The 27,896-nt window shown below is 38.8% G+C and overlaps 2 protein-coding genes, 1 long non-coding RNA gene and 1 other non-coding gene across 4 annotated transcripts; 3 read left to right on the top strand and 1 right to left on the bottom strand.

The window, feature by feature from the left end:
• Positions 1 to 113: 113 nt before the first annotated feature.
• Positions 114 to 12,199, bottom strand: OLR1 (oxidized low density lipoprotein receptor 1). Its single transcript, XM_036019349.1, has 6 exons — positions 12,040 to 12,199; positions 8,524 to 8,625; positions 6,872 to 7,117; positions 2,675 to 2,814; positions 2,256 to 2,371; positions 114 to 1,977 (listed from the first exon to the last, which is right to left on the bottom strand). Exons 1-6 carry the CDS (start codon positions 12,059 to 12,061, stop codon positions 1,773 to 1,775), a joined length of 831 nt encoding a protein of 276 aa, XP_035875242.1. The 5' UTR covers positions 12,062 to 12,199; the 3' UTR covers positions 114 to 1,772.
• Positions 7,679 to 27,896, top strand: LOC118499144. Its single transcript, XR_004901664.1, has 3 exons — positions 7,679 to 7,692; positions 15,428 to 15,433; positions 26,806 to 27,896. It is a non-coding gene; the product is annotated as an uncharacterized LOC118499144 (long non-coding RNA).
• TMEM52B (transmembrane protein 52B) lies at positions 20,036 to 26,309 on the top strand. The gene is made up of 5 exons (XM_028533165.2): positions 20,036 to 20,646; positions 22,464 to 22,510; positions 24,168 to 24,206; positions 24,746 to 24,912; positions 25,837 to 26,309. The coding sequence occupies exons 1-5, from the start codon at positions 20,593 to 20,595 to the stop codon at positions 26,079 to 26,081; spliced, it is 552 nt and encodes a 183-aa protein (XP_028388966.2). The 5' UTR covers positions 20,036 to 20,592; the 3' UTR covers positions 26,082 to 26,309.
• LOC114514205 lies at positions 27,754 to 27,860 on the top strand. Its single transcript, XR_003685942.1, has one exon. It is a non-coding gene; the product is annotated as a U6 spliceosomal RNA (small nuclear RNA).

The raw sequence follows: 27,896 nt of genomic DNA, 5'->3' as shown, positions 1-27,896 counted from the left end.
ACACATAACTCACAAAAACTCAAAATTAGTCTCAGGTTTCTATGTAAAATCTGAAACTATAAAATGTCTAGAAGCAGCCCTGGGTGGTGTGGTTCAGTGGGTTGAACAAGTTTTTCAAGAAATTTGTAGGTGATTTTATCTAAGAAAATGTACAGATAATAAACAATCACAAAAGAAGATGCTTAAAATCATTCTCCATTTAGGAAATGCAAAGTAAAGCTAAAATGATATACCGTGGTATATCTATTAGAATAGTTAAAATTACAAAACTGATTATACCAAGTATAGACAACGATGCAGTGGAATTGGAGCATTAGTACACTGCTAGTAGGAATGTAACAAGCTACAACTTTGGAAAATAGTGTGGCAGTCTCTTAAGTAGCTAAACATACACTTAGTGAATGATTCAGACTTTACACTCTTAAATATTTACTCAAGAGAAATTCTGTTCATACAAAACTTAAACACGAATGTTCATAGCAGCTTTATTTCTATTAGTTCTTTTCAAGAATCCAAATGGTATCAACAGGTAAAAGGATAGACAAATTGTGGTCTATTCACACACAAGAAAAATATTCAACATTTAAAAGGAATGAAAAATTAATACAAACAAAAAGATAGATGAATCTTAAAATAGTTATGCTAAGTAAAAATAGCTAGAGAAAAAAGGCATACTGTATGATTTCATTCATATAATGTACTACAAAATTCGCCCTGAGATTGAACTGGTGGTTGCCTGGGGAAGAAGTATTAAGGAGGAACATGATGAAACTTTGAAGGGTGATGGACATGCTCACTGTCCTGTTTGTAGTGACGATTTCAAGGGAACAAGTTTACAAATGCGAAAAATTGTTGATTGTGCATTTAAAATACATGCACTGAAAGTAGAAGGAATATTTCCAATTCCATTTGGTATCTCTATACATGACTCAGTTTGTTCCACACTTGAGTGTCATTATTTTTTGGTCCTGTATGTTTCTGCACTATAACACAGTGAAACATATTGAGAAGAGTTTATCTATAAAAGTTATGTACTTTAGGGGGGAAAATTAACTTTTTTTCCTTCTGGGGCACCCACCCCATGAATCTAACAAATACTGTTTGAAAGAATTAAAGGCAGTAAGTTGTCCTTTGGTAGAGAAAAGGTGAAGAAATGACTGATTTAAGAATTAATTGTAAACTAGTTCACAGAAAAGACCATCAGACTTCGAAGTATTTCCCAGGACATCCCAATTGCACCAAAATGTGAAGATATGGGGGTGTGCGTATGTGTGTGTGTGTGTGTGTGTGTGTGTGTATGTGGAGAGCCTGGAGAGAGACCCGGACTTCAAAGACCAACAAGTGGTAGCTTTTGATGTTGAGAACATGAGCTTCTTGATTGCAGTATGGCCTTTCCTCTTTCTTACTTGTTCACGTGCTCTGTTTCCCATGCATTCTTCCCTTTTTTCCTCCTCTGTTGCAGTTGGGCAACCCCTCCCTTTTCTTTCTTCTGTGCAGGTTTGGAAGGGTGAGGAGAAGATGGCACTAAGGTAGAAAGGGTTCCCAAGGCTTGGAGAGGAGCGAAACTTTAAAATAAACAAGGAAGAGGGACCAAAGTTTGGCTGGGAGGCTTTAGACCAGCTAGGTAAAAAAAAAAAAATGTAGACATAGAATCAAAACTTTTGTCATACAGGTGTCAGGCAGCTGGAGGCCCGCTCTGCTAAGAAGCTCTGTGGTCTCCGGACATCTGTTCTCAGGGCTCTCATGGTTTGCACCAGACGGGGAAGAATAGCTTAAATTCCAGAAAAGCGTTCAAAGATCGGCTCCTCCATTTCTTCCAGAGACTTCGAATTCACTGTGCTCTCAATAAGAGTCGCCTTCTTCTGACATATACTGTATGCAGTTAAAATGCAGTTGTCAGCAAAAACAGCTCCCCTTTGTAGATAGGCACAAGTGTCTAAAGGATTCCTCTGGGAAATAGCTCCCTGGAGTCTCAACCTGGAGGTGGGGACAAAAGAAAAAAGAAAAAAGAGAGAGAGAGAGAAGAAAGAAACAAAAGTAGATTACTGCCACCTTGTGTTAGGAATTTACTCTTGTCTCAAAGTTTCAAATCAGTAATAACTGGAAAGCTCTGGAGAAGGCCAGCCCCCTGTGTGAGAGGGGTGGGGAAAGAGACTCTCAGAAATTCCCTGAGCTTCTCTCTGGCATGAAAAGCACTCTTTGTGGAATGCTGCAGTAACTTCACTAGGAGGTTGGACAAAGAACGGGAAACTTACACGTTGGGCATCAAAGGAGAACCATCCTCCCAGAGCCATGAGTAGCTTGGTTTCCTCCGAGACAACCCCGTCCAGAATGGGAAATTGGAATGGGCACTTGCTTGCTTGATGAATTCCTGTGGGGAGCAACATTTCTGAGTTGATGTTGGAGTCAGCATGGTTGTTTTACAGATTCACAAAACTAAAGAGTCAAAAGAGATCTTCGACATCCTCTCAATGGTTTCACAGAAATGTTTACTGAAGCGCAGAGATACTCCATAACCTGTCCTTCAAAGGTCATGTATGGAATTTGTGGCTAGGCTAGGCTAGTAAACAGATATTCTGATTCTCAAACAGAGACTCTTCCACACAGGACCTAAACCTGATTGATTTCCCTCTAAGCCAATACAGCAATCCAACACGCATCCTTAAAAACTCACCAGATCGTATGTGGTATTAATTTTCAGCAACTGGGCACCCAAAGACAAGCAGTTTTCCTGGCTTTTTTTCCAGTTAAATGGGTCAGCGGGAAAGAAGTAGCAGTTTTTTTCATGCCAGAGCCAGTCTTGGGGACAAGGACCTAGGAAGTGTGAAATATCTAATCAGTGAGTTATGCCTGAATAAAAATATTTCTATAATTCTTAAGTCTCCCCTCAAGATTCTCACATGAATACCATCAATTCTTAATTAGATTTACACTCAGATTCTGCAAATAACTCAATAGCTATAGAGTCTTAATGTCTCTGTTTTCTGGAGTAAAAGAAAAAACACTCTGATTTTATTAACCTAAACTAGAAAGCAAGGTTGTTAAAAACAAGGCTTGGGCTGGGATGTAATTTTAGAATCTGGTCTATTTTTTTTTAAATTAAGTTTGGGAAAATGAAAGTGAAAGGTGGGGAAATAAGTACTCAATACCTATTCTGCTTTTTAAAATAGTATGCCTATGTATTGTAAAACTTCATATCCTTGAATAATGAATTCAAGCTTAAATATCATGCCTCCTAATTTAGCTCCTGTGTGGTTCTTGAGTGCTTGAGTTGTGGCTAGTCTGCATTAAGATGTGCTGTAAGTATAAAATAAATGCATGATTTTGAAAACTTAATATGAAAAATGTAAAGTATCCCATGAATAATTTTTATACTGATTAGTGCTGAAAAACTCTTAAATACATTGGGTTAAATAAAATATGTTACTAAAATTAATTTCATCTGTTTCTAACTTTTAAGTGTGGTTACTAGGATATTTAACGATGCATACGTGGCACACACTCTATTTCCTTTGAATACAGATGTTCTATGAAGAACTGTGTATTGATGAAAGTGAACATCTTCATTTGAGTAAGATTTCAGAAAATAGGGAGTTTTCAGTTACAAAATCCTCACAGACTCCAAAAAACCCAAATGAGGGTCTAGGAAATAAACAAAATATGCCAATGTCTATGTTTATGGATATTTTAAAGAATCTGCCAAATCCTCTTCCTTCTCCTCTTCTTCCCCCTCCCCATCAATCATCATCATCATCATCATCATCTCTTCTTTGTGTTAGTAGCACTTGGAATCACTTTAATAAGAAACAGAGTCCTTTGGTCCATGCTATGACTAAAAGTGAAAAATACCAAAATCCTTGAGAAAGGCAGCCTTTTAATGTATATTATCATTGTGGCATAAAATCACTAGATAAACTTTTAAGAGCAGACTTTATCAGAGGACAAAGCAGGAGGGTGCTGAACTATGGAGGAGAAAGTGAATGAAACCAGGCATAAAAAGGCCAGGATGGAAGCAATGAAAGCAAATTTTATTGTATTTTTCAATTAGCCTAGTCCCGTCATTTCATGTAAAAGGAAAGAATATACAGGGGTGGAAAAAAATAGGTTCACAGTTTGAGTACACAAAACACAGAGTTTACTCTTGTATTATTATTTATTTATTACTGTATTATTTATTATTATTAACCTACTTTTAGCCCACCCATGTATTTCATTTTTGTAAACTAAAAGGCAGTATAAGCAAGTTTGTTAAGCTATGGCAAAGTGAGAAAGATATCTCCAAATATGGTATTCAAACAGTCTGTATTTATTTTAAGTATTATGTATGTAATCATCATTTAATTATGATTTTTATTTACCAAACGCAGAAATGGTTGGCAATATTCTATGTATATTAACTCATCTAATCCTCATAACAACACTGGGGCATAGGTTCCATTCACTTTCTTCACTTGACAGAGAAAATGGGAACTGGAAACTCGTGCGTCTGTTGACCTCACACTATTTGTCAAATGTCTGAGTTGGAGTCAATGCAGGAAATATTCTTTTTTTAAAAGATTTTATTTATTTTATTTTTAGACAAAGGGGAAGGGAGGGAGAAAGAGAGGCAGGGAAACATCAGTGTGGTTGCCTCTCACACGCCCCCTACTGGGGACCTGGCCTGCAACCCAGGCATGTGCCCTGACTGGGAATCAAACAGGCAACCCTTTGGTTTGCAGGCTGGCGCTCAATCCACTGCACCACACCAACCAGGGCAGGAAATATTCTTTATGTTCCTCAAGGCAATTGATATATAACCTTGGGGTAAACCTGGCAGTTTTAAGAAACTACTTGGGTAATAATTTTGTATACTGGAGGTTGAGAACCACCACTTATTCTGGGGCTAAATGTGAATGAAGTCTGTTACTGTGAAGACCCTGAATCTTTCCAGCTGGATGACCTCAAGCAAACCACATATGGCAATTTCTCAGAGTTCCTCTCTCTTCATATACACTCTGAGGACCCCAGACTTGTTGGTAAGAAAGACAAAATTTGTCTTTCAGAATACTGCGATTTTTGTGACAATCCTTAAGTAAGTTAATCAAACTTGAGAAAACTGACACTTATTTGCATATGGTATTTTATTATTAATGTTTTTTGAGAATCTTCTCAAATCTGCTTGATAAAAAGACAGTACTGTATTTAGTATTACAACTAGCCTTTATCTGACACTGTCAAGGAATGGAGCACATTACCCAGTTTATCTGCCTGTGAAAGACATACCACTTAATCTTTTTAATTAGTTATCCAGTCCTGGAATCTTTCAGAGATGGTTCTGTGTGTTTCTGACATAAATTTAATTCCGTGCCACTGATAAAATACAAAAATATTTTTACAGCTCCACCTTTGAAATAAACCTTTGGCTGGCATGTAGCTATGTGTGCTTACATAATCATTTGTATCCTTGATATAGTAGCTTCTTCCTTTAAACCGTCTTTGAAATGGAGTCAACAACTCCCTCCTTAAAGAGATAAAATACGTGGTTGACACTAGCTAAAGATTAGTTTGTCTATAAATTTCTGCTTATTTTGAAATTTAAATAACCTTGTAAATGTTAGAAGGATTTATAAACTGCAAAACTTTATACGAAACAACTGATCATCATTATTATCATTTAACTTATCTAGATTTCAGTTTTTCATCTATAAAACAAAAGGATCTATGGTTATCTGTGAATTGTTATTACATAATATTTATCCAAAGAAATGACAAGGTTGAGATTCCCTGAGTGTACAGCTGAGAAACTGGAGCAATGCATGCTTATTAGTGGAAGTTATTAATGCTTAGCGTAGGATTCCATACGCCTTCAAGGCAGTAACATACTCCATCTCACACCCCCCACCTCTCATTATGACTAAAATCATATGCAGGACAATTACACATCACAGAAAGACTAAACAAATCAGATCATTTCTGTAATAACCTCAGAGTTCACATTTTCATCTCCTTCATTTAGGTGTTACTATTTCTACCTGCCTCCTAGAATTCATTACACAGCTGAGATCAATTCAGTCCTTCTGACATAAACTGACTACCTGGGCCCCTCATATTTTTGTCTTAGTGAAGTACCTACCTAACACTTCCAAGCCAGCCTATCTTCGTTGACTCAATTTAAGTTGATCTAGTACAATCATGGCTGCTGTGGCTCCGTGGTTTGAGCACCAGCCTGTGAACTGAAAGGTCTTAGGTTTGATTTCTGGTCAAAGTACATGCCTGAGTTGCAGGCCAGGTCCCCAGCTGGGGGTGTGTGTGAGGCCACCAATCAATGTTTCTCTCACACAGGATGTTTCTCTCCTTGTCTCCCTCCCTCCCTTCCTCTGTCTTTAAAAATAAATAAATAAAATGTTTAAAAAAGGAAAAAAGTAAATTGATGTTGTACACTTTAAGAAATAGTGCCATAGAATAAAGCTGATATGGAGGTAGGAGTTCCAACAACAAAGGAGGCTGTTCAGAAAAGAAATCAATGATTAGGTACCTTGGAATGGAAAGAGAAGTGAATCGGTGGCAAGCAGTAAGGGTAGAAGGATTCTTCCAGAGAAATCTCAAAACTAGAATTTTAAAATGAAATTAAACTCCTATGAGGAAAGAAAACTTAAATCTACCAAAAGTGTGCTTAATTAAACCAGATACTTTAAGAATTTGATGTAGGATAGGGTGAGGATGACAGATACAGAGAACTTGCGGTAAAGAACATATGAAATGATGTATAACATTATGTAACTAATGATATATATATATCAATATGCTAATTTTGTGCCTAGAGGCTTTTCAAAAAAAAAAATAGTTAAGATTAGCTTCCAATACCTCTCCTGAACCCCTCTCTCACCCATACCTGAAAAATTTGCTGCTTTCTTCAGAGCTTCTTGGAGATTCAGGTTCTGCTGATAAAGTTCTGCTTGTTTTTGTGATTTCTCTTCCAGCTTCTGGGCAAGTGTTTCAACTGTTTCCTTGAGTTCCCTCTGTTGTTCGTAGCAAGCTTTTTCTCCCTGCTTCTGGGCTAACAGCTGTCCCTCCAGTACATTTTCCTGGTGAGTCAGGTTCGCTTGCTGTTTCTTTAGAAGGTCAGACACCTGGGATACTAAATTATAGCTGAATTAAAACTTCATTTCCAATCTATTGACAACAGATAAAGTGCTGGAAAATGACCCAAATTTACTCAAACACTACAGATTTCAAAGTTATTTGATATCCCTGCAATACATATATTTTTTATGATCAGGAAATTTCACACACACCATAATTTAAAAAAAATTATTTTCAATGTTTTATTTGCTGTTGAGAGTTACACACAAGTTAAAAGAAATCCCAAGATAAGTATCAGTGGCATAAATAAAATATAGACAGCCTAAAAATAGCCAGTCACCCACCAGACTCACTGACTATTAAGAAGAATGTCGTTAATGATTTACTGTATTTGTGTCTTCATTCCTCTGACCTCTCTCTACCCTTTCAGACTTCCTACTTTTATTTAAGAACTATGACACTCACTCCATTTTTTGAGACACCCTCCCACAGAATTATATTAAGTGGCTGTGTCACAGAGTCTCAAACTTTTTTTTGTTTGTTTTTTGCTGGAGCATATTTTAGGCAAGATGGGTGAAATAAAGGTTATGAAATCAAGCAGGCAACACACGTTAAGGGCCAAGTATCTCAGTTCTAGACGTTTGCTGGTTCAGTAAGAAGCAGTCTCCTTGCCTGGAAGGCCAGATTTAACCTTGTAGTAAAGTGGTCAGAGCCTCAGAGAAAGACCCTTCCAATCACCATCACTAGTCAAAAGCTCTTCTCTCAGTCATTAGGAAAGACCTTGGTGTTTATCGAAAAAATAAATGGTTTGTGACCTCAAACGACAACTGGAAAACAAATAGCACTTTAAAGGCCTTAATAACCTGGGTCTAGATAGCTACAATTACTTAGATCTACAACCTAAGAACACAGGTGGAGTAGGTGGATAATTGGCATCGTTTTCTTTCCCTCTTGGCCACTCTCATCCTTCTTTCATTTCTTTTCCGCTGAACAACCTCTTTCCTGTATGCTCATACTATAAATTTAAAATATATTTATTTTAAATGTTTTATTTATTAAAATTCTGTTCTTGTTCTTAACTTTAAATTAGCATTTAATTATCTCTATTAAAACTCAACATGAGTTAAATGAGGTTTCTTTTACTTTTGGATCTCTCAGATGACCTTGTGGATAATTAGCTTCAAATTATGTTCTTCCTCATTATTTTTGGATTTATGTAGGCTCTGTCTATGAAGCTATGAAAACTAATTGCAACAAAACCTATGATTCCTAATCTTCATTCCCTGCCTCAATTTGAGAGACTAGCACAATATACCCATTCACCTTCCCACTCATTCTAAAAACAGTTTGCCTAAAGTGTATCTAAATCAAGGTTGTTTGTGGGTATTCTGAAACCAACTTGCAAACCATGATTGTAAATTCTCATTTTTTACTCTATCACTTCCCCATGTCAGCACTTACATTGTGTTGTCAGCATTATAACGGTCACAATAAACCCAGAAAAAGAATCCCCAGAGTCCACAGCCACGGGGCACCACCACCGGGAAGAAAGCAAATGAGGACCTAGAGTGACAGAAGAAAATCAGACAGATGAAAAGGACAGAGGCAAATAATCAAGCAATTCTTTGGATCTTGTCTGTGCCTGGTGCTTTGCATTACTTACTTCTAGTCCTTCCAAGGACTCTGCAATAATTCATTACCCATATTACAGATGAAAGCCTGGACAATTCAAGATATTAAGCAATTTACTCATTGTCACACAACTGATACGATAGAAAATCAGATGTTTGACTCTATGTATCTGATTCGAAAGGTTACACAGCTACTTTGGCTACTCCCCTGACAATGACTCTTCAAGAAACCCTCAGTCCAGCTGGATTGCATCAACTTTACCCACAGAACAGAGAATCTGATGTTTTTATAGACCAAGTCTGTGCATGTACACATGCACACACAAGTACATGCAGTGTGTATTACACCACATACCACAACATACCACAAATGAGGGTCTGATGTAAAGCAAATAAACTTTAGTCAGTTAATTAACTGATATCGTCTTAAAGAATTACAAGATAATTTTGTTCTATTAACCTTTATTCCACTAAAATTACATATAGGAAACTGAGATTATTGAGCAAAGAAAAACTAGAAATGAAACCTCAATACTCACTTGACTTATATTAATATTATGTTCTATACTTACAGCAGCTGTGGTCCTATTGTTATAAGAAAAAATTCACCATGAATTTACAAGCACAGAAATTATGTAACTCGAGTGTGTGTGTTTAATTATGTGTTCTACCACCTAACAAAAGGACAGACATTTTGGTTCAGCAGGAAAATATCTCATGTATTTGGACTCCACACCTTGTGAGATAAAACAAGTAAGGCATTGATAATGTCCTCTTGTACATACAAATAAGGAAATGGAAAGATTTAGTGACTTTCTAAGATCACACAGACATTAAGGTCTGGGCATAAGTATTTAATTCAATTGTAAGTAGCTACGTGACTTGGAACATCACATTACAAAATACCCAGTGTGAATGCGTAGTGATCTAAATCAATCAGTGGTCAAATACATTCATAGTTGTCATGTGTCAGAAGCACTTCTGTTAGGCCCCGCAGATGATACAAACAAAACAGAAATTTTGATAGAAAGGAATATGCCTCATTTACTGATTCAGACTTATTAAGGTCCTAGAGTGTGTGTGGCAGTTAGTAGAGACGAAGTAGAAAATAGTTGTGTCTTGTGCAAATGACCTAATCCTACTCTCAGGGGCAAATATGTCTGTGTCAGTCTTTCAAACAACATTGCCCTTGGTCACTATCTTAAAGGTACAGTCTGTAGATGATCAAGTATGTCCAACGTTCTTGAATGATGAAACACTGCTGAGGTTCTAGAAGTCACGGGACCCACACCAGTGCAGGGAAGGCACATGTTCCGTTTTCTACAGTCCACCCTTCGTCCTGTCTCCTTGATCGGTAGAGAGCACTCACCAACTCCTCGCTCCTCCTATCGATCATCTAATCAGAAGCAATCAGATGTATGGTAGGTGATGATCTACACAGGTTCTAAGAAATAATTTACTTAATAATTGTACTAATAGTCAGGCAACCAGTAAATACTGGAGAATATAATGAATGAATGAATGAATGAATGAGCAAATGTCTACTGTTAATTCAAAGATTTATCTATAAATGCCATACTGCTTTTATATTAGGCTAAATTCATCAGCTAAAATGTTAAATTATTACACGTTCACACTTGTTTTTGCTATTGAGAGAAATTTTCATTTTGTTGATGGAACATCCCCTGGAATGTCTTATCTAACTTTGTATGGCTTCGTTTGTATAACTTTCCTTTTTTATATTTTATTCCTTTCTCTCAAAATGGATATAAGATAAAAGGCAATCTATCTAGATTGTCTATGGATTTTGGGATTATAAATTAACTTTTACTTAAGCAGTTTAACTACTGTGTATATTAAACAAATAATTTTTCAAAAATGGTATGTAATAAACAAATTATGCTATACTATACTGGATATTATTTTATCCATTTTGTATAATTCATAAAATATATATTTTTGCAGTGCCTCAAGGACTATTACAAAATTGGCTTGTATAAACTGGGTAAATTCAACATTTTTTGACCCATCTGATGCATTGGATCTTACTCGTCATTCTAGACAATAATGGGAGATCATGATACAATCCTAGTTCTACCATTTACTAGTGCATTAAAGTGGATAATTCAGTGAACCCTGCTCCCCAGCTAGTTCTCCATAAAAGGATGATTATAACCTAATGTTGGGAACCACCTGCCTGGTTTCAGAAACTGTAACCCCCATGGCTAAGGCTGAGTAAAGAGACCTTGGGGCCATAAGTCACTAAGGAGACAAAGCTTATCCCCCAGGCAGGAGCACCGCCTCTGCCCCCTTTTACTTTCACCCTGCTTGGCCCAGGTGGATGACTGGTTAGCCAATGATGAGTAAGGTTCCTCAAGGGAAAGGATGACCTAAGACAAGCATGGTCACCAAGGGGCCCTCAAGGAAGGACTTGGGGAGGTGCAATAGAAAAGAGGGGGTGATGGACCCTCGACCCTCGGCTTTGTCATAACCCGAGTCTCATTTCTGTCTGTAAGAACTCTCCTAATCTCTTGGCTGCCTTACTTCCCCTGCTAGATTTAGCCTGAAACAACGTCAGGAGGGTGGTGCAGCCCTGTGCTGGAAAGGGCAGGTTCCCCAGGGCGATTGGGCCTCAGAAGAATGCATAAAATCCTGTGAAACCTGCTTTGCTAAGAGTGTCCTTAGTTTTCTGATAAGGGTCCAAACATAAAATGAGTTTGTTCCCCAAAGTTTTATAGCCCTTTATCTAACTGACCCTGACTCAGAATAAGCCTTCAGAGTTCTTTGTATGTTATCTGTTGTTTGATCCTTACTGCCTGACATGATTGATGAGCTTTACCTATATTCCTAAGCAAATTGAACCCAATGTAAACCCATTGAGGAACAGGCTCCTGGCCCCTTCTCCTTTGAGAGGTCGACCACCTTTCCTCCCCAAGCAGATCAGGTCTTAGTAGACTAATTCTCATCCGTGGCGGACAGGGTAGGGGCGGCGGATGGGCTCTGTGGGCAGAGTCCCCCCTACAGCCTTAATCTCAAGGAGTGAAGATTCAGGGAACTAATGCAAGTAAGTGAAGAGCATAGAACATAGTAAATGTTCAGTAAAAGTTATCACCATTGTCTACTACACCATCATGCAAACCAAATTAGTTCATTCTCCTTCATCATCATCATCTTTATGATCATCATTTCCATTGTATTCAACTTGCTTTTCTTTTAAGTAAAAGTATATTAATTCTTTACTCTCAAGCATTTTAAGTTTCTAATCCTATATTTCAGTTTAATTCACATGTTTTAAGTTAATCCTCTGCCGATTCTGCCCCTGTACACATACACCCACTCCTAGTACCTTGTATAGCTTTTCTCTCCATTTGCCTTCTTATCAGGTTGGTCCTTCATAGTCTGCTCTTGAGGTCATCACAAGTCATATCCCAGATTCATTCCAAGAATGAGAAAGTGAAGCAGTCAGGACCTCTACAAAGTGAAATGTGACGAGCTTTGGCTGGAGTGTTTAACTAGTGACTGCCTATCACTAAGCAGAGTGACTCAATCATTGGTTAGGAGGAATGGAGATGGCTTTTTGCCCTTCATGTTTGCTGACGCAAATTCTTGGGTTATTTCTATTGCAGGCAGGGAACAGTGGTGATTCTGATAGTATTTCAGGATATTTCACTAAGTGATTTATTGATATAGGAAAACTGTACCTATTTCAACATGGCATTAGAGGAGAGGAAGTGCTTACCCAGTCTTCAGGATAAGGGTACTGAATTCAAATGGGTGACCGATACACTGAATTTGTGAAGAAGTGTATGCACTTGGACCAGCCTTGATTCCAGTGCTCCCTAATTTTGCTTGTTTTTCACCTTGTAGGTAAGGTGTATCTCTATACTGTATTGCCTTTTTTTGTGCAGGGTATCTGAGACCAAACTCGAAAACAGCTATCTACCATTTAAAGTGTTACTCTATGACACAATTCTATATACACCCACAGATACAAAATCTAAGAATGTAACAAATATATTCCAGTCAAATAGCCTGAACATATCAGTGTTACTTACCTTTATCACTCAAGCCCTATCTATCCCAATCCCCTTGACTAGGAGTGCCAGGAAGCAAGATTGGATCCATCTCTGCATATACCATGGCGACTTTCACATAATTAGAATCTCAGGAGATTGTTTTTATTTTAAGATTTTATTTATTTATTTTTAGAGAGGGAAGGGAGGGAGAAAGAGAGAGAGAGAGAGAGACATCAATGTGCAGTTGCGGGGGCTGTGGCCTGAAACCCAGGCATGTGCCCTGACTGGGAATCGAACCTGTGATGCTTTGGTTTGCAGACCGAGCTCAATCCACTGAGCTATGCCAGCCAGTTTTTTTTTTTTTTATCAGAAGATTGTTTTTAATAATGAATTAATAAATACTGAAATGATACCAAAATGATGATGCATGTTATCATCCCCACAGTGACTCAGTTATTTCATATCCTATCATATTCTCGTGGTGGTGAAGTGAGACATGTAAGTACACTTGTTGATGAAATTGGACATGGGACATATTTCTGGTGAGCACATCATCTCCTAGCATTAGTGGCAAAATGGGCACCAGATATTACCAGAGTTGGGACCTCAGTTCTTGAGTTTGACAATGGAAGAATCAGAGCTAAGGAATTCAAATTATAAGTGAAAGTTTATTAGAAATATGACAGAGGCCGTGGATGTGAGCCAGTAGGGCTGTGTCAGCTCAAGAAATGAGTTAGAGGCCAAGAGGAGGTCCTTGGATTTAGGAGAGAGAAAGGCAAAGGTAATGTGCCTGGGAGGAAGAAGAGGGAGAAGGGAAAGGTGTGGTGTGCTACAGAGGGGAGGAGCTCCTGCTGGGTCATTTGTCTTAGGGTTTTTGTCTGTTTTCCAAAGGGCTAAAGGCAGGAATTCTAGGGGAGGTTTTAGGGGAGGATCTCGACCAAATATTCATCAGCTTTATGCTGATGTGCCAAGAAGAGACTTATTCCCAGACTTCATCTGTCCATGAGTATGGTTGACACAAATGGTACTAATTAGACCTCTGTTATCTTTCGGAGTAGGGTGATTTAAACTATTTACCCTCTGGGTGGGATGAGGTGGAAACCACTTACTCTTAAGTGTCCTTGGTTAAGGAACACAGGATTTTGTGATTTACTAGGCTGTAAACCGCTTGGCCATTTACCTATGTCTCAGTTTTCTCTCTTGTCCTGGCTTCCTCACCTATCTGACTGGTATATAATATAGTTTATGGATTATGGTGGTAAGAAGTGTTTCAAAAGGACATATGTGACTATGTTTAAAGCACCCAAAGATACACACAGCACCAGAAACAATTGTATTCTTTTTAAAAGAGATTTTGTTTATTTACTTTAGAGGATGGGGAAGGGAGGGAGAAAGAGAGGGAGTGACACATCAGTGTATGGTTGCCTTTATTTTAGCACACCCCATACTGGGATATGGCTTGCAACACAGGCATGTGCCCCTGACTGGGAATCAAACCAGTAATGCTTTGGTTCACAAGCCTGCGTTCAATCCACTGAGCTACACCAGCCAGGGCCAGAATTGTTTTCCTAAGAGGAGGCCTAAGATTGAGCTAGATCTCTTACTTGTTTTTTTGCTTGTTTGTTTTTTTAGGTTGTAAGTAAATATTTCTTTTAATTTTTAATTTTTTAGAAGTATGTATGAAATGTTACTTCATTGTTAGCACTTTTAATATTTGACAATTTGAGAAGATTTCTATATCTATTTCTACTAGAGAGATGTCATATTATGTCTCTTACCATTTGTATTTTTTTCTTTTGTGATTTTGTGGTTATGTCCTTAATATGTTTTTCTAATGGTGTTCATATTTCCTTTTTAAAATACTATTTAAGTTGTTACAGTTGTTCCCCCTTTCTCTCACCTTCTCCTCCATCACCCAGCCTCACCTTCGCCCCACCCCCAGCCAATCCCCACAGTGGTTGTCCACGTCCCTGAGCTGTGCATAAAGGTCCTTGGTTAAACCTTTCACCACCTTTCTTCCCTTCCTCCCCAACCCCTCCTTTCCCTCAGCTGTCAATCTGTTCTATGTATCTAAGCTTCTGTGATTTTTCGTTTCTTAGTTTATTGTGTTCATCAGATTCCACATATAAGTGAGTACATCTCTCAGACCTCTGATATTCACCACCACACTTCAACAGCAAGACTCGAGAGAGCATAATCATCCATGTTTGGAGGGGTCAACACTCATGGAAGTCACACTAAATAGTTCAGGACCTGGTAAAGAGCTCTATAAATCCTATACGTACTTCAAATACAATACATTTTTTTTCTTTAAAAAATCTTCTCTAGTTAGCATCTCCAAGTAGAATTATCATCATCAACTCCTTTTCTCCCCTTATTTAATGTATCTAGCAGTGCTTGTATCAATTTTCAATTCCATTAATGTTATTTCACCTCACCAACTAAATCACAAATCCTTTAATAGTAAAGATAGACCCGTTTATGTTAAGAAAATTCATTCTTCCCTCCCAGCCTGGCATATCATAAAAACTGTGTAATATTCTGCAAAGAATAGATAGTTAATATATGAGATTCTTAATTGTAAACACATAGCACAAGCTGGATTTTTTTAAGTACAAAGAAATTTAACAGAAATCTATTTTAGTTCCTTTATTTTGAGGAAGTGGAGCAGAAGCTCAGAAAGTTTAGGTGGTTTGCTGAATAACTCTTTTTTATAAGATGCCAGTCAAGAGCTCGGCTCATAGTTTTTTCCATTATGTCAGTTAATTGAAAACAAAAACATAGGTGATGGCTGACGTAGTATACATTCAGTATGAACATTCTTGAAATAACTCAGTGAGAGACTTTTCAGGTCCCTGAGGCAGAGACAATGCACTCTCTGGAAGACTTTAACAGTACAGTGTGAGGTAGAGAACACCCAACCAGGGTCACCCTCAACATTTTTCTGACTTCTCTCAAACTAGGAGCTCATATGGAGGAGCCACAATATGGAAAGTTTGACAGTCGCCATCTTCTGGGTGATCTGGCTCCTCAGAACAGCCTTTTATGCCTTTCCCTACTCAAGCCTGTCAGAAAAAAGTGGGCTGCTCTTTGTTTGGGGTAAAAGTTATCTAACAAGACACTTGCCATTTTCACCATTTTCAGGTATACAGTTCAGTGGCATTGAATGCATTCACATTGATGTACATTCACATCACCACGCTTCATCCCCAGAACTTTTTCATCTTCTGCAGTGGAAATTCTGTATTTATTAAACGGTAACTCCTGTGATGGCTATTTTTGTGTGTGGACTTCTCTGGGCCACAGGGTGCCCAGATATTTGGTCAAACATTGTTCTGAGTGTTTCTTTGAGTATATTTTGGGGTAAGATTGATATTTTAATGATGGGAATAAAGCATCCCTCCATCCTTAGTGCGATGACTGGGCCTCATCCCATCATTTCAAAGCCTAAGTAGAACAAAAAGGCTGACTCTACTCCAAATAAGTAAATTTCTCCAGCAGACAGCCTTTGGATTGGAACTGTGTCACTGGTTTTCCAGGGTCTCAGATTTGCCAGTCTCTATACTTGCATAAGTCAATTTATTATAATTAATCTCTTTCTCAGTATATACATCCTATTGGTTCTGTTTGTCTGGAGGACCTTGACTAATAAAATGTCTCTCTCCTTCTTTCTCCCAGGTCCTGGACAGCACCATTCTATTCTCCGTCTCCATGAACTTGCTACTGTAGGTACCTTACATAAGTGAAAGTATGGAATGTTTACCCTGTTGTATCTGACTTATTTCACTGAGCATGATGTCTTCAAGATTCATCCAAATTATAGCATGTATCAGAATGTTCTTCTTTTTGAAGACTAAATAATTTTCCATTGTATATATAGACCACACTTGGTTTATCCATTCATTCATTGGCAGACACACTGGATTCCCCCTGTTTTTAAAGATCCAGGCGGGTAATTCCATTATCCTTGTGTGACAGACAGCTGGGCAGACTTGACAGACTTTAAGTGGCTCTCATTATCCCTGCCACCTTGTAACAGGGTGCAGCCAAGAGGGGATTCCCAAATAGGGATTTGTAACAGGGTCTGGAAGAGGTTGGAGATAATTGGTTCCACACCTTAGGGCCACACCTGCCCAGAATGCTGGCAGCTGTAGCCAATTGTGGGAGGAGCCAGAAATGGGGCTGCAGAAGAAGATTGGTGCTGGGATTTAAACCCAGCGAGGCAGCCAGCCATTTCGCATCTCTTTCTTTTGGGACCACATGTCTCTTTTTTGGGACCACACATCTGTTTAGGACTATGCAGCTTTGGTGTCTTGATTGGGACCATGCGGCGTGGGTGAGAGTCAGGACCACGAGGCTTTGGAAGTGCTCCCTTTTGCCACGTGGAGGGTGCTGGGAGGACTGTGTGCATTTGTGAGAGACTTTAGTTTGTGTTATTTTGAATGAATAATAAATTCCTTTCCTTTTCACTGAATCTCTAGTATTAAGAGATGTCTTTCCTCTGGTGGCGGACATAATGAACCTGGGGGGTTCCTTTTGGTAATAGTATATCGTCCCAGGTCCCCCCTTGTTGCTCTGTAACAACCTCATAGTCACGACCTTGGGTAATCTCCTCACTTTGAATGTGGGTGCAATTTGTGTCTGGGAGTGTGACAAAGGTGATGGAATGTATGTGGATTACATATGGGAGAGTTTCTCTCCCTCTTCTCTTTCTCTGCCTAGATTTAAAGAAGCAAACTTACATGAATATGACTACCGCAAAGAAATGAATTTGCTAGAAACAGCTTGGAAGTGTATTTCTCTCTAGTTGCACCTTCCTATGAGAACACAGTCCAGCAAACACCTTGATGGCAGCCTCATGTGACCCCAAGGAGAGAACTCGCCTAAGCTGTGCCCACACTTCTGTCTCACAGACAGTGTGAAAAAATACATGCTGTTTTGCAATAGCTGTTCATATAATCTGTGGTAATGTATTACAAGGCACATAAAACTAATACTCCTATGACAAACTTCATCCTCCTATTTTGTTAAACTTCCTTAAACTTAATCTTGTTGCTGACTTTCAAGACTGTGAAGTTGCCAGTTAATCCTCAAGCTGAAAAACTGACTCATCTGCTAGAGACACTTTGCAGTGGAGGGGTTGCAAAATGGGACTGGGTTCTTCTACCATATTACTCATTTTTGAAGCCAGGATCGTGGCTCACTGCTCAGCTCTTTATAATTCATGCTTGATGCTTCAGAGTAATAATAGTCCTGACCTCTATTTCACCAAGGCACAGAGAGGAAGGGAATCTGGTCACCTGATTTAGGCAAGGTCAAAAGGAGAATATTCAAAGGAGCCACGACTAAGTAATTCTTTAGCCCCACATGTTACAGCTATTGTATAACAATTCTCTGAAGCGTAGATGAAAAGGCCTGTGTGCATGTCCCCTCCATTGGTTCCACTCCAAGTCCTTAACGGCCTGTGTATAAGCTAATGATTCACAAGCTTAATGGATATGAGATTGTGTAGGATCATAACAAGATCAGTCCCCTTTCCCGCAGCTACCTGCCCTTCCATTGTGTACCTTCTTCAGTCTTCCCTCTTCTATGGGGCTGAGCTCAGAGCTAAAATTGTCACTTCCATTAGGATAAACAAAAAGTTTATTCCTCCAGGAAATAATCCAGTGAGGTAAAAAAAAAAAAAAAGGTGGCACTAGTAATTCTAAGAAAAGTAGCTAGGAGGTCATTAACAGAATCCTATTTTGTTCAAACCTGTAAAGAAGCTGTAGGGCAGAAAGTTGATGGTAATCACATGGCAGGAAAGTGCTCTGGGAGGGAAAGAAAGTCATGTTAATTGGCAAACCTGTTTGTGCAGGTGAAGGCAGGCATGATCAGGAGAAGAGATGGCCAGGGTAGCAAGGGAAACTATCCATGAATTGAAATGTCAGAAAAGGTAAAACATGGTCATGGTAACAAAGATAAGCATGGAGGACATCAGTTAGCCATGAAGGTGAAGGTCACTGGTAAAACTTGGTGGAAATCAAGGTCATCATAGTTAACACTTATAAAATGCTTATCAGGATGATTATATGCATTTTACACACATTAACTTGTTTAATCTCCATAAATCTATGAAGAAAGATCATCATTATTATCACCGCATTTTATATATAATGAAACTTAACCAACAGAGAGATGTAATAACTTGCCCAATATAGCACAGTTAGTAGGTGAGAAAACATTTATTTAATCCCAGAAAACCAAGCTGGATTCTTAGCCATGATGCACTACTGTCTTTCTGACAAAAGAAAGAAGAAGAAAGGGTGAATGATGCTGCCCATGTACATGGCAAGAAATATTATAATTAAAATGCCTTTGTGTCTCGAATTGCATTTTCTCCATAAAACAAGATCTACGGCAGGTCAAGCGGACATTCCACTCCTGTTTTATGAATGAGAAAATTAAGGACTGGAAAAATGACCTAATAACTCAGTGCAGGGCCTAGATTAGAGTTCTGCTCTCCTTTTCCTGTGAAATGCCCCTGACCTTTGCCCAGCTTTCTGCTAAAATCTGGAAAATCCTGTTCACCAAACACCAACTTTCTTACCCTTTTTTTTTTAAGTAAAAAAATGGTGCTGTTTGGTAGTTTTGAAACTGATTTCAAATCATTAATGTCACATTAGGCTTTTCTCTCACTGTTTGATTTCCTTAGTTAAGAAAAAAAATTAAGTTTATATTCTCCATCCTCCCACATTGCCATGCTGTGTGAGGGCTCTTAGAATCAATCCCACTCAATAATTTCCCTTAAAAAAGGATCTGAAAGGCAGTTTCATTCTGTTTGTATGAAATAAATATATCTTCATAAATTAATGTCTGAGTTTCTTATGAAATACTTTGTGTTAAAAATTTTCCATACTTAGTATTAAGTAAGAGATTACCAACTTAGGTACAAATCATTTAAATGACATTTATTTGTTCCTACAGATATGTTTCTTTACAAACATTCTATGATTCTATGCCTTTTCCATATGTGCTTAATTTTACTCTTAACTTAGATTTTATTTGCGAGAGAGAAATGTTTTGAAACCCAGTTTGTTTTTTTAAAATATGTCTGTCTGACTTATGTGTTTCAGTGGGAATTTAAGTCAGAGTGGAGGGGGGTTTCATGGACAACCCAGAAATTCTAATCTTTAAATCTGCTCTCTCCAAAGATGGGGTGGATTTCCAGTTCATTTGGCAAACTCTCAATCCCACTCCAATGATTGGAAATAAATGACCCAGAACCAGGAGAGTTGATTATCAACACAGCGAAGGGGTTGGGGGTGGGTTCAAAGAGTAAGAGAGGAGGGCTGATCACGTGAAGGATGAGTGAATGGAGTTTGGCAGGGTGCGTTCAACCTTCAACAGTCACTCTGGTGCGCTGTGGCGAAGAACCCGGAGCGTCACTTCTTTTCTGATGGAGAAGAGCCGTCTGCCTTGGATCCTCCTCCAAGTCAAGTTTTTCATCACTGCCTAGAAATACTTAATTCGGAAGACTGATCAGTCCACCTCGAATGTCTTCCTTTTGCCGGCAGTGGGAGAAACTTAGTGACATGTAGAAAGGATTAAGAGTAAAAGGAAAGAAAAGACCAAGGAAGCAAATGTGGAGACCCTAAAACCAGAAATAGAAATAAAGAAGCCAGGATGAAAGGGATGGGGAAGACTACAGAAAATAAAAGCCCAGGGGAATAAGAGAAGAGAGAGAGAGAGAGAGAGAAAGAGAGAGAGAAAATAGTGATTTACTGCTAAGAAAAGTTTCTCTCCTAAGTTCTGTAGGTCAAGAAGTCAGACAAGGCACAGAGCATGGAAAGGAGGTAGGAGACGCCCAGTGAGCAATCCTCAAGAAGCAGGAGCTCAGCCCGATGGGAGTGAAAGTCCACGCCATCTTGGTCTCTGCCCTGGTCTATTTCATCCAGGTAAGTTTTGAAAATACAGGAATAAAGTTTTTGTTTCTTTCCTCAGATAACCCAACTCTTAGAAGAATCTGGGGGGAAAGGAATGAGGGGGAAAGACATACCTAAAACCAAGGGGGGAGTAGGAAATGAGTAACTGGAATGTTCCCTCAGTGTTGTAGGGTGACATAGCATGGGTGCGACGAATGACATCTGTGAAACAGGACAGGTATCAGGGTGACCATAGATACAAGTAAGATAGCTCCAGCAACTCGCAAGTGCTGCTTCTGAATGTTTACATTTGAACATCTGCTTCGTCTCTCAAATATCCAAGTAAATTATCACAACTAGCTATATAATTTTCCTAAACAGAGTTTCCCACGTCAGCCCTAATATTATTCTTGAAGTTTGTAGGAGCCTCCAGATAAGAAATAAGAGAAGAGGGAAAACACTTCAAAAATACTTGGGATCTTTTATTTCTTCCCACTAAAATTCGGAAGCCCCTGAGTAACTAACTCTTTAACTGGGAAAGGGGTCACTGGCTTGAGGGATTCTGGACGATTATCAAGGGGAAGTTTTCAGAGCTATGAAATCTATTAAGGAGAGCAAATGAAGAAACTGCCTGCAAGCAGGTTCCTGTACAGCTAGCTCCCAGGAGGGAGGGGGCTATCAGTTTCACTTCCTATATAACAGTTAAACTAATTTCTGAAAATCCATTTCTTTTTCTTTTTTTTACTTGTTGCTTCCTTTTCTCTCCCTTGACCTTTCCTCCCTTTTCTTTTCTTTTTTTCTTGTCTTTTTGCAACAGACTTGAAACAGGCATTTTATTTTCTGAGAAATTTAGGCATTTTCAGCCTTTAGTCAAGAAAATGAAACAAAGTTCCAAGGCTGGGTTGAAGAAACATAATTTGTCATGCTAGTGGCCAACTATTTTAAACTGAAACAAAACCCCAAGGTTCTCACATGTTATCAGTGGAGGAGGACAGCTGTTAGTCTTTTTGCAAAACCTTTTCTCATGTCATGAGTATGTGTGTGTCCACCCACCCACAAAATCCCAATAAGCATAAATCTGTCACTTTTAGAGGACTTTTGTGGTCTTAGTTGTTGATTTTGTGAAATGTTGAGTCCTTCAAGTTATTGGAAGAGAGTAGCTATTCAATAAATACGTCTTCCTCCTCCTTCTTCTCTCATATAGTGAGTTATTGATGTACTGAGGGATGAAAAGGAGCAGTGGGTTAGAATTCAATTTGCCCTGGGAAAGAGTTAGGAAGGCAATAACAACACCCTAGGCTGAAGGGGCAGATCAGGAAATTTCTGTGAGAAACAGATTGATATAAAGGTTGCCTCTCATTCACACAGGCAGTGATGCTTAGCCCCACTACCACCCAAAAAAAGAAAAAAGAAGAAGAGAAAAGAAAAAAAGAGAGAGAAAGAGACAGAGAAAGGAAAGAAGGAAGGGAGGGAGCGAGGGAGAGAGAGAAAGAGAGAAGAAAGAAAGAAAAGAAAGGAAGGAAGGAAGGAAGGAAGGAAAGAGAAAGAGAGAAAGAAAAAGAAAGAAAGAAAGAGAAAGAAAGAAAGGAAGGAAGGAAGGAAACAGATTAGAAATTTGCTCTTCTAGGTTCTCCCCACTCAAATGTAGCAGTTCATAGGCATGGAAGAGATGAAAACAAATAGTGCTAAACATGGCTGACCTTATGACCTTGTCCTTGTATGTATTCTGCCCTCACCAGCTGATCCAACAGCATAGTCATGAGGGACGGATAGGCTGCTGGGCAGAGATGATCAGACCATTTCCCTGTCTGAGACCATTTCCCTGTCTGAGACCATTTCCCTTCCTACAGCTTCTTCCTTGGGCAAGATGTGAAGAGAACTGTGTCAGTCCTGAACAGTAAGTATCTGAGAGTCCAAATTAGGAGGAAGGAGAGACAGACATAAACATCAATACACAGAATAGGGTCAAGATGTCATCAGATATCTGTGACTTCCCTTATTTCTACTTAAATGAGCATCAGTTTATTTATCTCACAGACTGATTACCCTAAAAAAGACATGCATATGAGTCATTCTAAGTACTCAAAATAATACTGCTGATAGCATTTTCTTCCAAAGCCAATCATTGCTTCACAGTAGCAGACTTAATCTCAATTTATGCTGTCATAGAGATGTCCAGTAAACTTTCTTACTCTCGTGTCTCAGTGACTCATCAAGACCAACTGGATTCAATATCTTAGTCACAGGCAGATAGATGCATTTGGGTGATTTCCAAAGATGCATCACCACTTCAAATCTAAAGAACATTTTCTATTTTTTAGGACAGGTTAATATTTATTACAGACTTATTTATACTTTGAAATAGTCCATAATGTAAACCTGTCACACTTAAGTCTTATGTAGACATGGAGGACATAGATAAAAAGGGAAAAAAATCATCCAGTTGGAGGTAAACCAGTAAAAAGAAAGTCAGGGACAGTTTGGATAAAAGACTTACTCAGGCTGAAGGAAAACACATATTGAGCCATGGGAAGGGTTTCCCAATAGCCAAGTGTGTTACACCCAAGAAAAATGGGGATGGCTGTGGTTCCTTTCATAGCATCTCAGAGGTTTTAGACCTCACTGTAGGAAGTCGTTTTTAACGGAATCAGAATTGTGATGTGGTAGCACTAGAAAGGGCTTTAACAAATGGGGAATGTGAGAAAACCCAGAGGAGACATTGTTCAGTGAAGAGCCCAACTGTATGCTCCAGAAGAGATGTAGAATGCATTTCAGTACATTTCAGTAGATCAATGTATCAGAAAGCATTATTAATTTTACTCATCTTTATAAGTAAACATTTTTCTCCCTTCCCCTTCCCATTCCTGAGCTTATCCTATATTCCTTCTCTTATATAATCCATATTTTTTTATCCCTATAGAGAAGATTTATGACTGTGCTAGTTAATTCAGAAATATTTACTTAGTTTTCATCATGGTGAAGTTGGTTTCTACATTTTCCCCCTGTTTTGTTTGGCCTCAGCCATAATGTATATCAGTTTTGATTCTTAATGTGAAAATTTAAGACCTTTTTTATGGTGGGAGTTTTTATGGCTTTTTGGTGGCCTTTTTTTTTCAACAACTTGCAAAACATAAATTACAAAAGTTGTTGCCTTGCTTTCATACTTATAACTGAAATTATCTTTATGTTTAAATTTATTGACCTCAAACTTATAGAAACATTAACTTTCACATCCACTTTCAAACTCACTCTCTGTACATTAGCATTGGAAGTTCTTTCTTGGTAACTGTCACCATACGTTTTACAATGGTCATGGTTATATTTTCTGTTAATACTATTTCATGACCACTACTTTGGTCTATCTTAAAGTGACTTACAAAATGATTTGCACAATGCCATCTATAGCATAAAACTATTTAAAGCATCCCATTACATGATAGATTCAGCTGGTTACATTGAAGTCAGCATAACCTGTAATGCTTTTGTTACAAGAAGGTATCATAACAGGCATTGACTATATTTTTATTGCAAAAAACTTTGTTCTTTCTTCATAGTTGCCTGACCACAGACTGGGTACATCTCTGGTATATATGGTAAGTTTTAGCTATAATACCTACAAAGATATTAGTAACGGACTTTATTTTTCTCAGAGGTATATATGTTTTTAGTTTTTTTAGTTGTAAAATATCTGACAGCAGGAAAATAAATGTGTGTGCGACAACCAGCCTACTTAACCTGCATCACATGGAATCATGATGCTTTTCCTCATCACTACCCTATGTGACAATATGCCAGGATTTCCTATTTCAATACCACCTCCCCGGCCACATCAACAGCTTATTGTGTACATTCTCAGATCAATTCTAGCAGAAGCCTTGTGGAGATTACTTCAGTTAAGTAAAAAGCAGCCTTCCAAACCACATGAAATCTCTTGCTAATTGTTCAACAGATTGACTTAGTCTTGCTGACAAAATAAGGAAGAATGTATGTGAAGTGAAAGCCTTGCAATTAAAAACCTTATAATTACTCTGTAAAGAACCAAAATGCAGACACGGAAGGCTGCTTGTGCCAAGGTTGGGAAACAAAGCAGGTCCCAGGGCCCTCACTGCCTGCTGCCTGGGGCTCCTCGCAGGTTGCTGGTGGTCATCGGAGCGCTGCTTCTCCTGTGTGGCCTGACTTCCGTGTGCTTCCGCTGCTGTCTGAGTCGCCAGCAAAGGGGGGAAGATGAGGGCCGGCCACCCTACGAAGTGACGGTCATCGCTTTTGATCACGATAGCACTCTCCAGAGCACGATCACTTGTGAGTACTCTCACATTATATGTGGGAAGTGAACCCAGGTTTAAACAAATGATTAGGATGGCACAGTGGTATAAAAACACTAATTGGGTACCAAAGATTCTAGACCTCAGAGTGAATTGAATCACCAGAAACCTGACAAGGCAGTGACCTGGTCTCTCACGCATGCTGTGTTCGCAAATGTTGGTCCTGCCTGATGATAGAGGGAAGGGGAAATGAAATGCTGGAGACAATGTCGGAAGTGTTTTGTAAGAAGAATTACCCAGTCCATACTTATTTTAAGCTCTGACCATATCCCTTTTCAAAAAAATAACTTGGATTTTGTAAAAACCTATATTTTCTATCTATATTTGTATATATTTAGAGAAATTTGTCATCTGTACTCTCGGTTGTTTATTCTCCAAGTCTTGATTCACTAAGTATGAGCCCCAATATCCCTTTGATCATCATAAGACATTTTATTTTCTCCTGGTCTCTTCTTTATATTATATCCTTTATTAAAACTGAAGAGTAAATACCAGGCAGAACAGCACATGGCAAAACACTTGTGATATTTATTTTGCAAAGAGAATAATCTTTCCTGCCTCCCAGTTCTCACAGTCATTTTGAGAAAAGATAAATAAGACAAGAATAAATATTTCAAAGGAGTGTGCAGTATCAATGGATTGGTCTAAAAGGTTGTAAATCTAACAAGGGTGAGAGATGGGAGCACAATTTCAGTTATTCGAGGATGCCAGAGGAGACAGAATCTTCCAGCAGAAAATGAAATCGGTTTCTAAGCAAGCTTCACAGGATTTTTCACAACATCTGTGGCAAAGACTGACAGTGAGTTTGGACACTTGTTAAGAGTAAAGGGAAATTGTGTTGTAAGTCTGGGTTCTGAGGATGTCGGGTTTACTTTAGCTCCATTCCTTCTCCCCTCACCAGCCCTGCAGTCAGTGTTTGGCCCTGCAGCTCGGAGGATCCTGGCGGTGGCCCACTCCCACAGCTCCCTGGGCCAGCTGGCCTCCTCCGGGGACACCCTCCCTGGGTATGAGGAAGCTCTTCACATGAGTCGCTTCACCGTTGCAAGGTGTGGGCAGAAAGCACCTGACCTACCCCCAGTGCCAGAAGAAAGGCAGCTGCCTCCCATGGAGAAGGAATCTCCTCAAGTAGAACACTCTTCAAATTGACGGGAACTTTGGTTTTATAAATAGGATGGGGTATCCCTACAGTTGGTAAAGATAGACAAATGGAGCTTTTTTTAAATTACCTTTCAGAAGATTTAGGATGACCTCTAAACACCATTCGGTAGGAAAGCTGGATTCCAAGTCTTCATTTCCAGCCACATATATATTCTGGTGTGGAATGCTCTAATCAGGAACTTCCATTCTTTATCCAATACCAAAATTTGCAGCTAACCTCTAGCAATGCTGACTACTACCAAACCAGAAAAGCATCAAAGTTGCTTGGATTCCTTCAACTATTGAATTCGTTTACCCAAAGGACACTGCGAGTTGCTTTTCTCTGCCAGCTCATAGATAGAATACACTTGAGGAGAAAGACAGTTGTAAGCATTAATGCACCAAATTCATGCTTTCTCTTGAGAGAATACCCACTTTTATACTCAGTGACAATGATAACCTTGGATATCACATAATACTTAACTGGCTTACAGGTATGGGCTAGGAGAACACAGTATATACTGAAGTGCCAAATATGAAGGTCTTTCTCTCATGTTGGTCATACCTACCGGTGGTCTTGGACACAGCGCAGAGTGCAGTAACAGTTCTATTCCTTTTTCAGTTCCCCTGCCATGAACACACGCATGCACGCACGTGCTTGTGCTTGCACACACAAACTGAAAGAAGGGCATTGCTTTGCTTCTCTCCTCCTTCCTGCTTTGACTACTTAAAGCCAAGAGTCTGTAGTGGTGGCATTTACTGCCACCTAGTGTAGCCATAATAGAAATGCATTCTCCTATTGGAGCCAATCTGCACTCATCTCCAGCTCTGACTGAACTAAGACTGGATGAGATCCTTCCCAAGGCACCATCCTGTTGAGTAATGTTAACCCTTCCACCTGACATACTACATCTAAAATATACTACTATATTTGGTGAAAAACTGCTCACAGTGACCTTAGATAACTCAATGAAATCATTAAAGCACAGTCTTCTCATCCGTAAGATAGGCAGGCGATAGTAATATCTCACAGCTTTGTTGCAAGGATCAAATAAGCTAAATATATGTGACAAGATTTGTAAAGTAGTATGTGCATGTATTTTTGTTATTCTTGATACAGATGTCTAATTTTTACTTTGCTTGTTATGATTTTACTGAAAATTATGTTCTGACTTGTCCTTTTGCTGTGTTATTGCTAAATCATACCTGAAGTAGCTTTGTTTCATCAATAATATTTGTTAATTGAGGTAAACAACTACAGATATGTGATTCCTCTTAATATGCTCTGTGTAGAGGTAATGAACAGATTTATCAGAAAACTTTTTTTTTAAAGCAATTAGCTCCAATACTCAGGGAGACATTACAGCGCCTAGGGATGGCTGATTAATGTAGTGCCTCATTAAATATATTTTTTGGAGGAATGCTCACTCACCCCAGCCAGAGGGGAAATTTCCCAAATATAAACTTGCTGGTAATCTGCATTTATCCTGAGTCATTTATCAAATTGCCTCTGGAAATTGTTGAAATGCATGACTCGTTAATAGCACCTGAGGTGGCCTTGTTGTGCCACTGCCACATGAATCACTTCATTACCACACATGCCATAAAATATTCTTGGTTTAATCATTCTGCAAGACCATAGTCATAAGTTAAAATGTCATCAGGTATAAAAAGATCTCGGGTACTCACTTCAGCAGCACATAGGCTAAAACAGAAACGATACAGAGAAGATTAGCATGGCCCCCATGCAAGGATGACTCACAAGCTGGTGAAGTGGTCCGTATTTTTATAGATAAACAAAAATAAAAAAGATCTGGGAAGAAA

The sequence above is a fragment of the Phyllostomus discolor genome, chromosome 2 (genome assembly GCF_004126475.2).
Source record: "Phyllostomus discolor isolate MPI-MPIP mPhyDis1 chromosome 2, mPhyDis1.pri.v3, whole genome shotgun sequence".
In the NCBI taxonomy this organism is placed as follows: Eukaryota; Metazoa; Chordata; class Mammalia; order Chiroptera; family Phyllostomidae; genus Phyllostomus; species Phyllostomus discolor.
Note: the sequence above shows the minus strand (reverse complement) of the source record. Positions and strands in the feature narration are given on the sequence as shown.

Excerpts from the sequence above, each read along its gene's own strand:
- OLR1 (XM_036019349.1), bottom strand. The coding sequence starts at position 12,061 with ATGGAGAGAAAAGCTATACAAG. Across the intron at positions 7,118-8,523 it reads TATAATGCTGACAACACAAT|TATCCCAGGTGTCTGACCTT; the intron begins GTAAGTGCTGAC and ends GCTATAATTTAG. Across the intron at positions 1,978-2,255 it reads TCTCCTTTGATGCCCAACGT|GTTGAGACTCCAGGGAGCTA; the intron begins GTAAGTTTCCCG and ends CCCCACCTCCAG.
- TMEM52B (XM_028533165.2), top strand. The coding sequence starts at position 20,593 with ATGGGAGTGAAAGTCCACGCCATCTTGGTCTCTGCCCTGGTCTATTTC. Across the intron at positions 22,511-24,167 it reads AACTGTGTCAGTCCTGAACA|TTGCCTGACCACAGACTGGG; the intron begins GTAAGTATCTGA and ends CTTTCTTCATAG. Across the intron at positions 24,913-25,836 it reads TCTCCAGAGCACGATCACTT|CCCTGCAGTCAGTGTTTGGC; the intron begins GTGAGTACTCTC and ends TCCCCTCACCAG.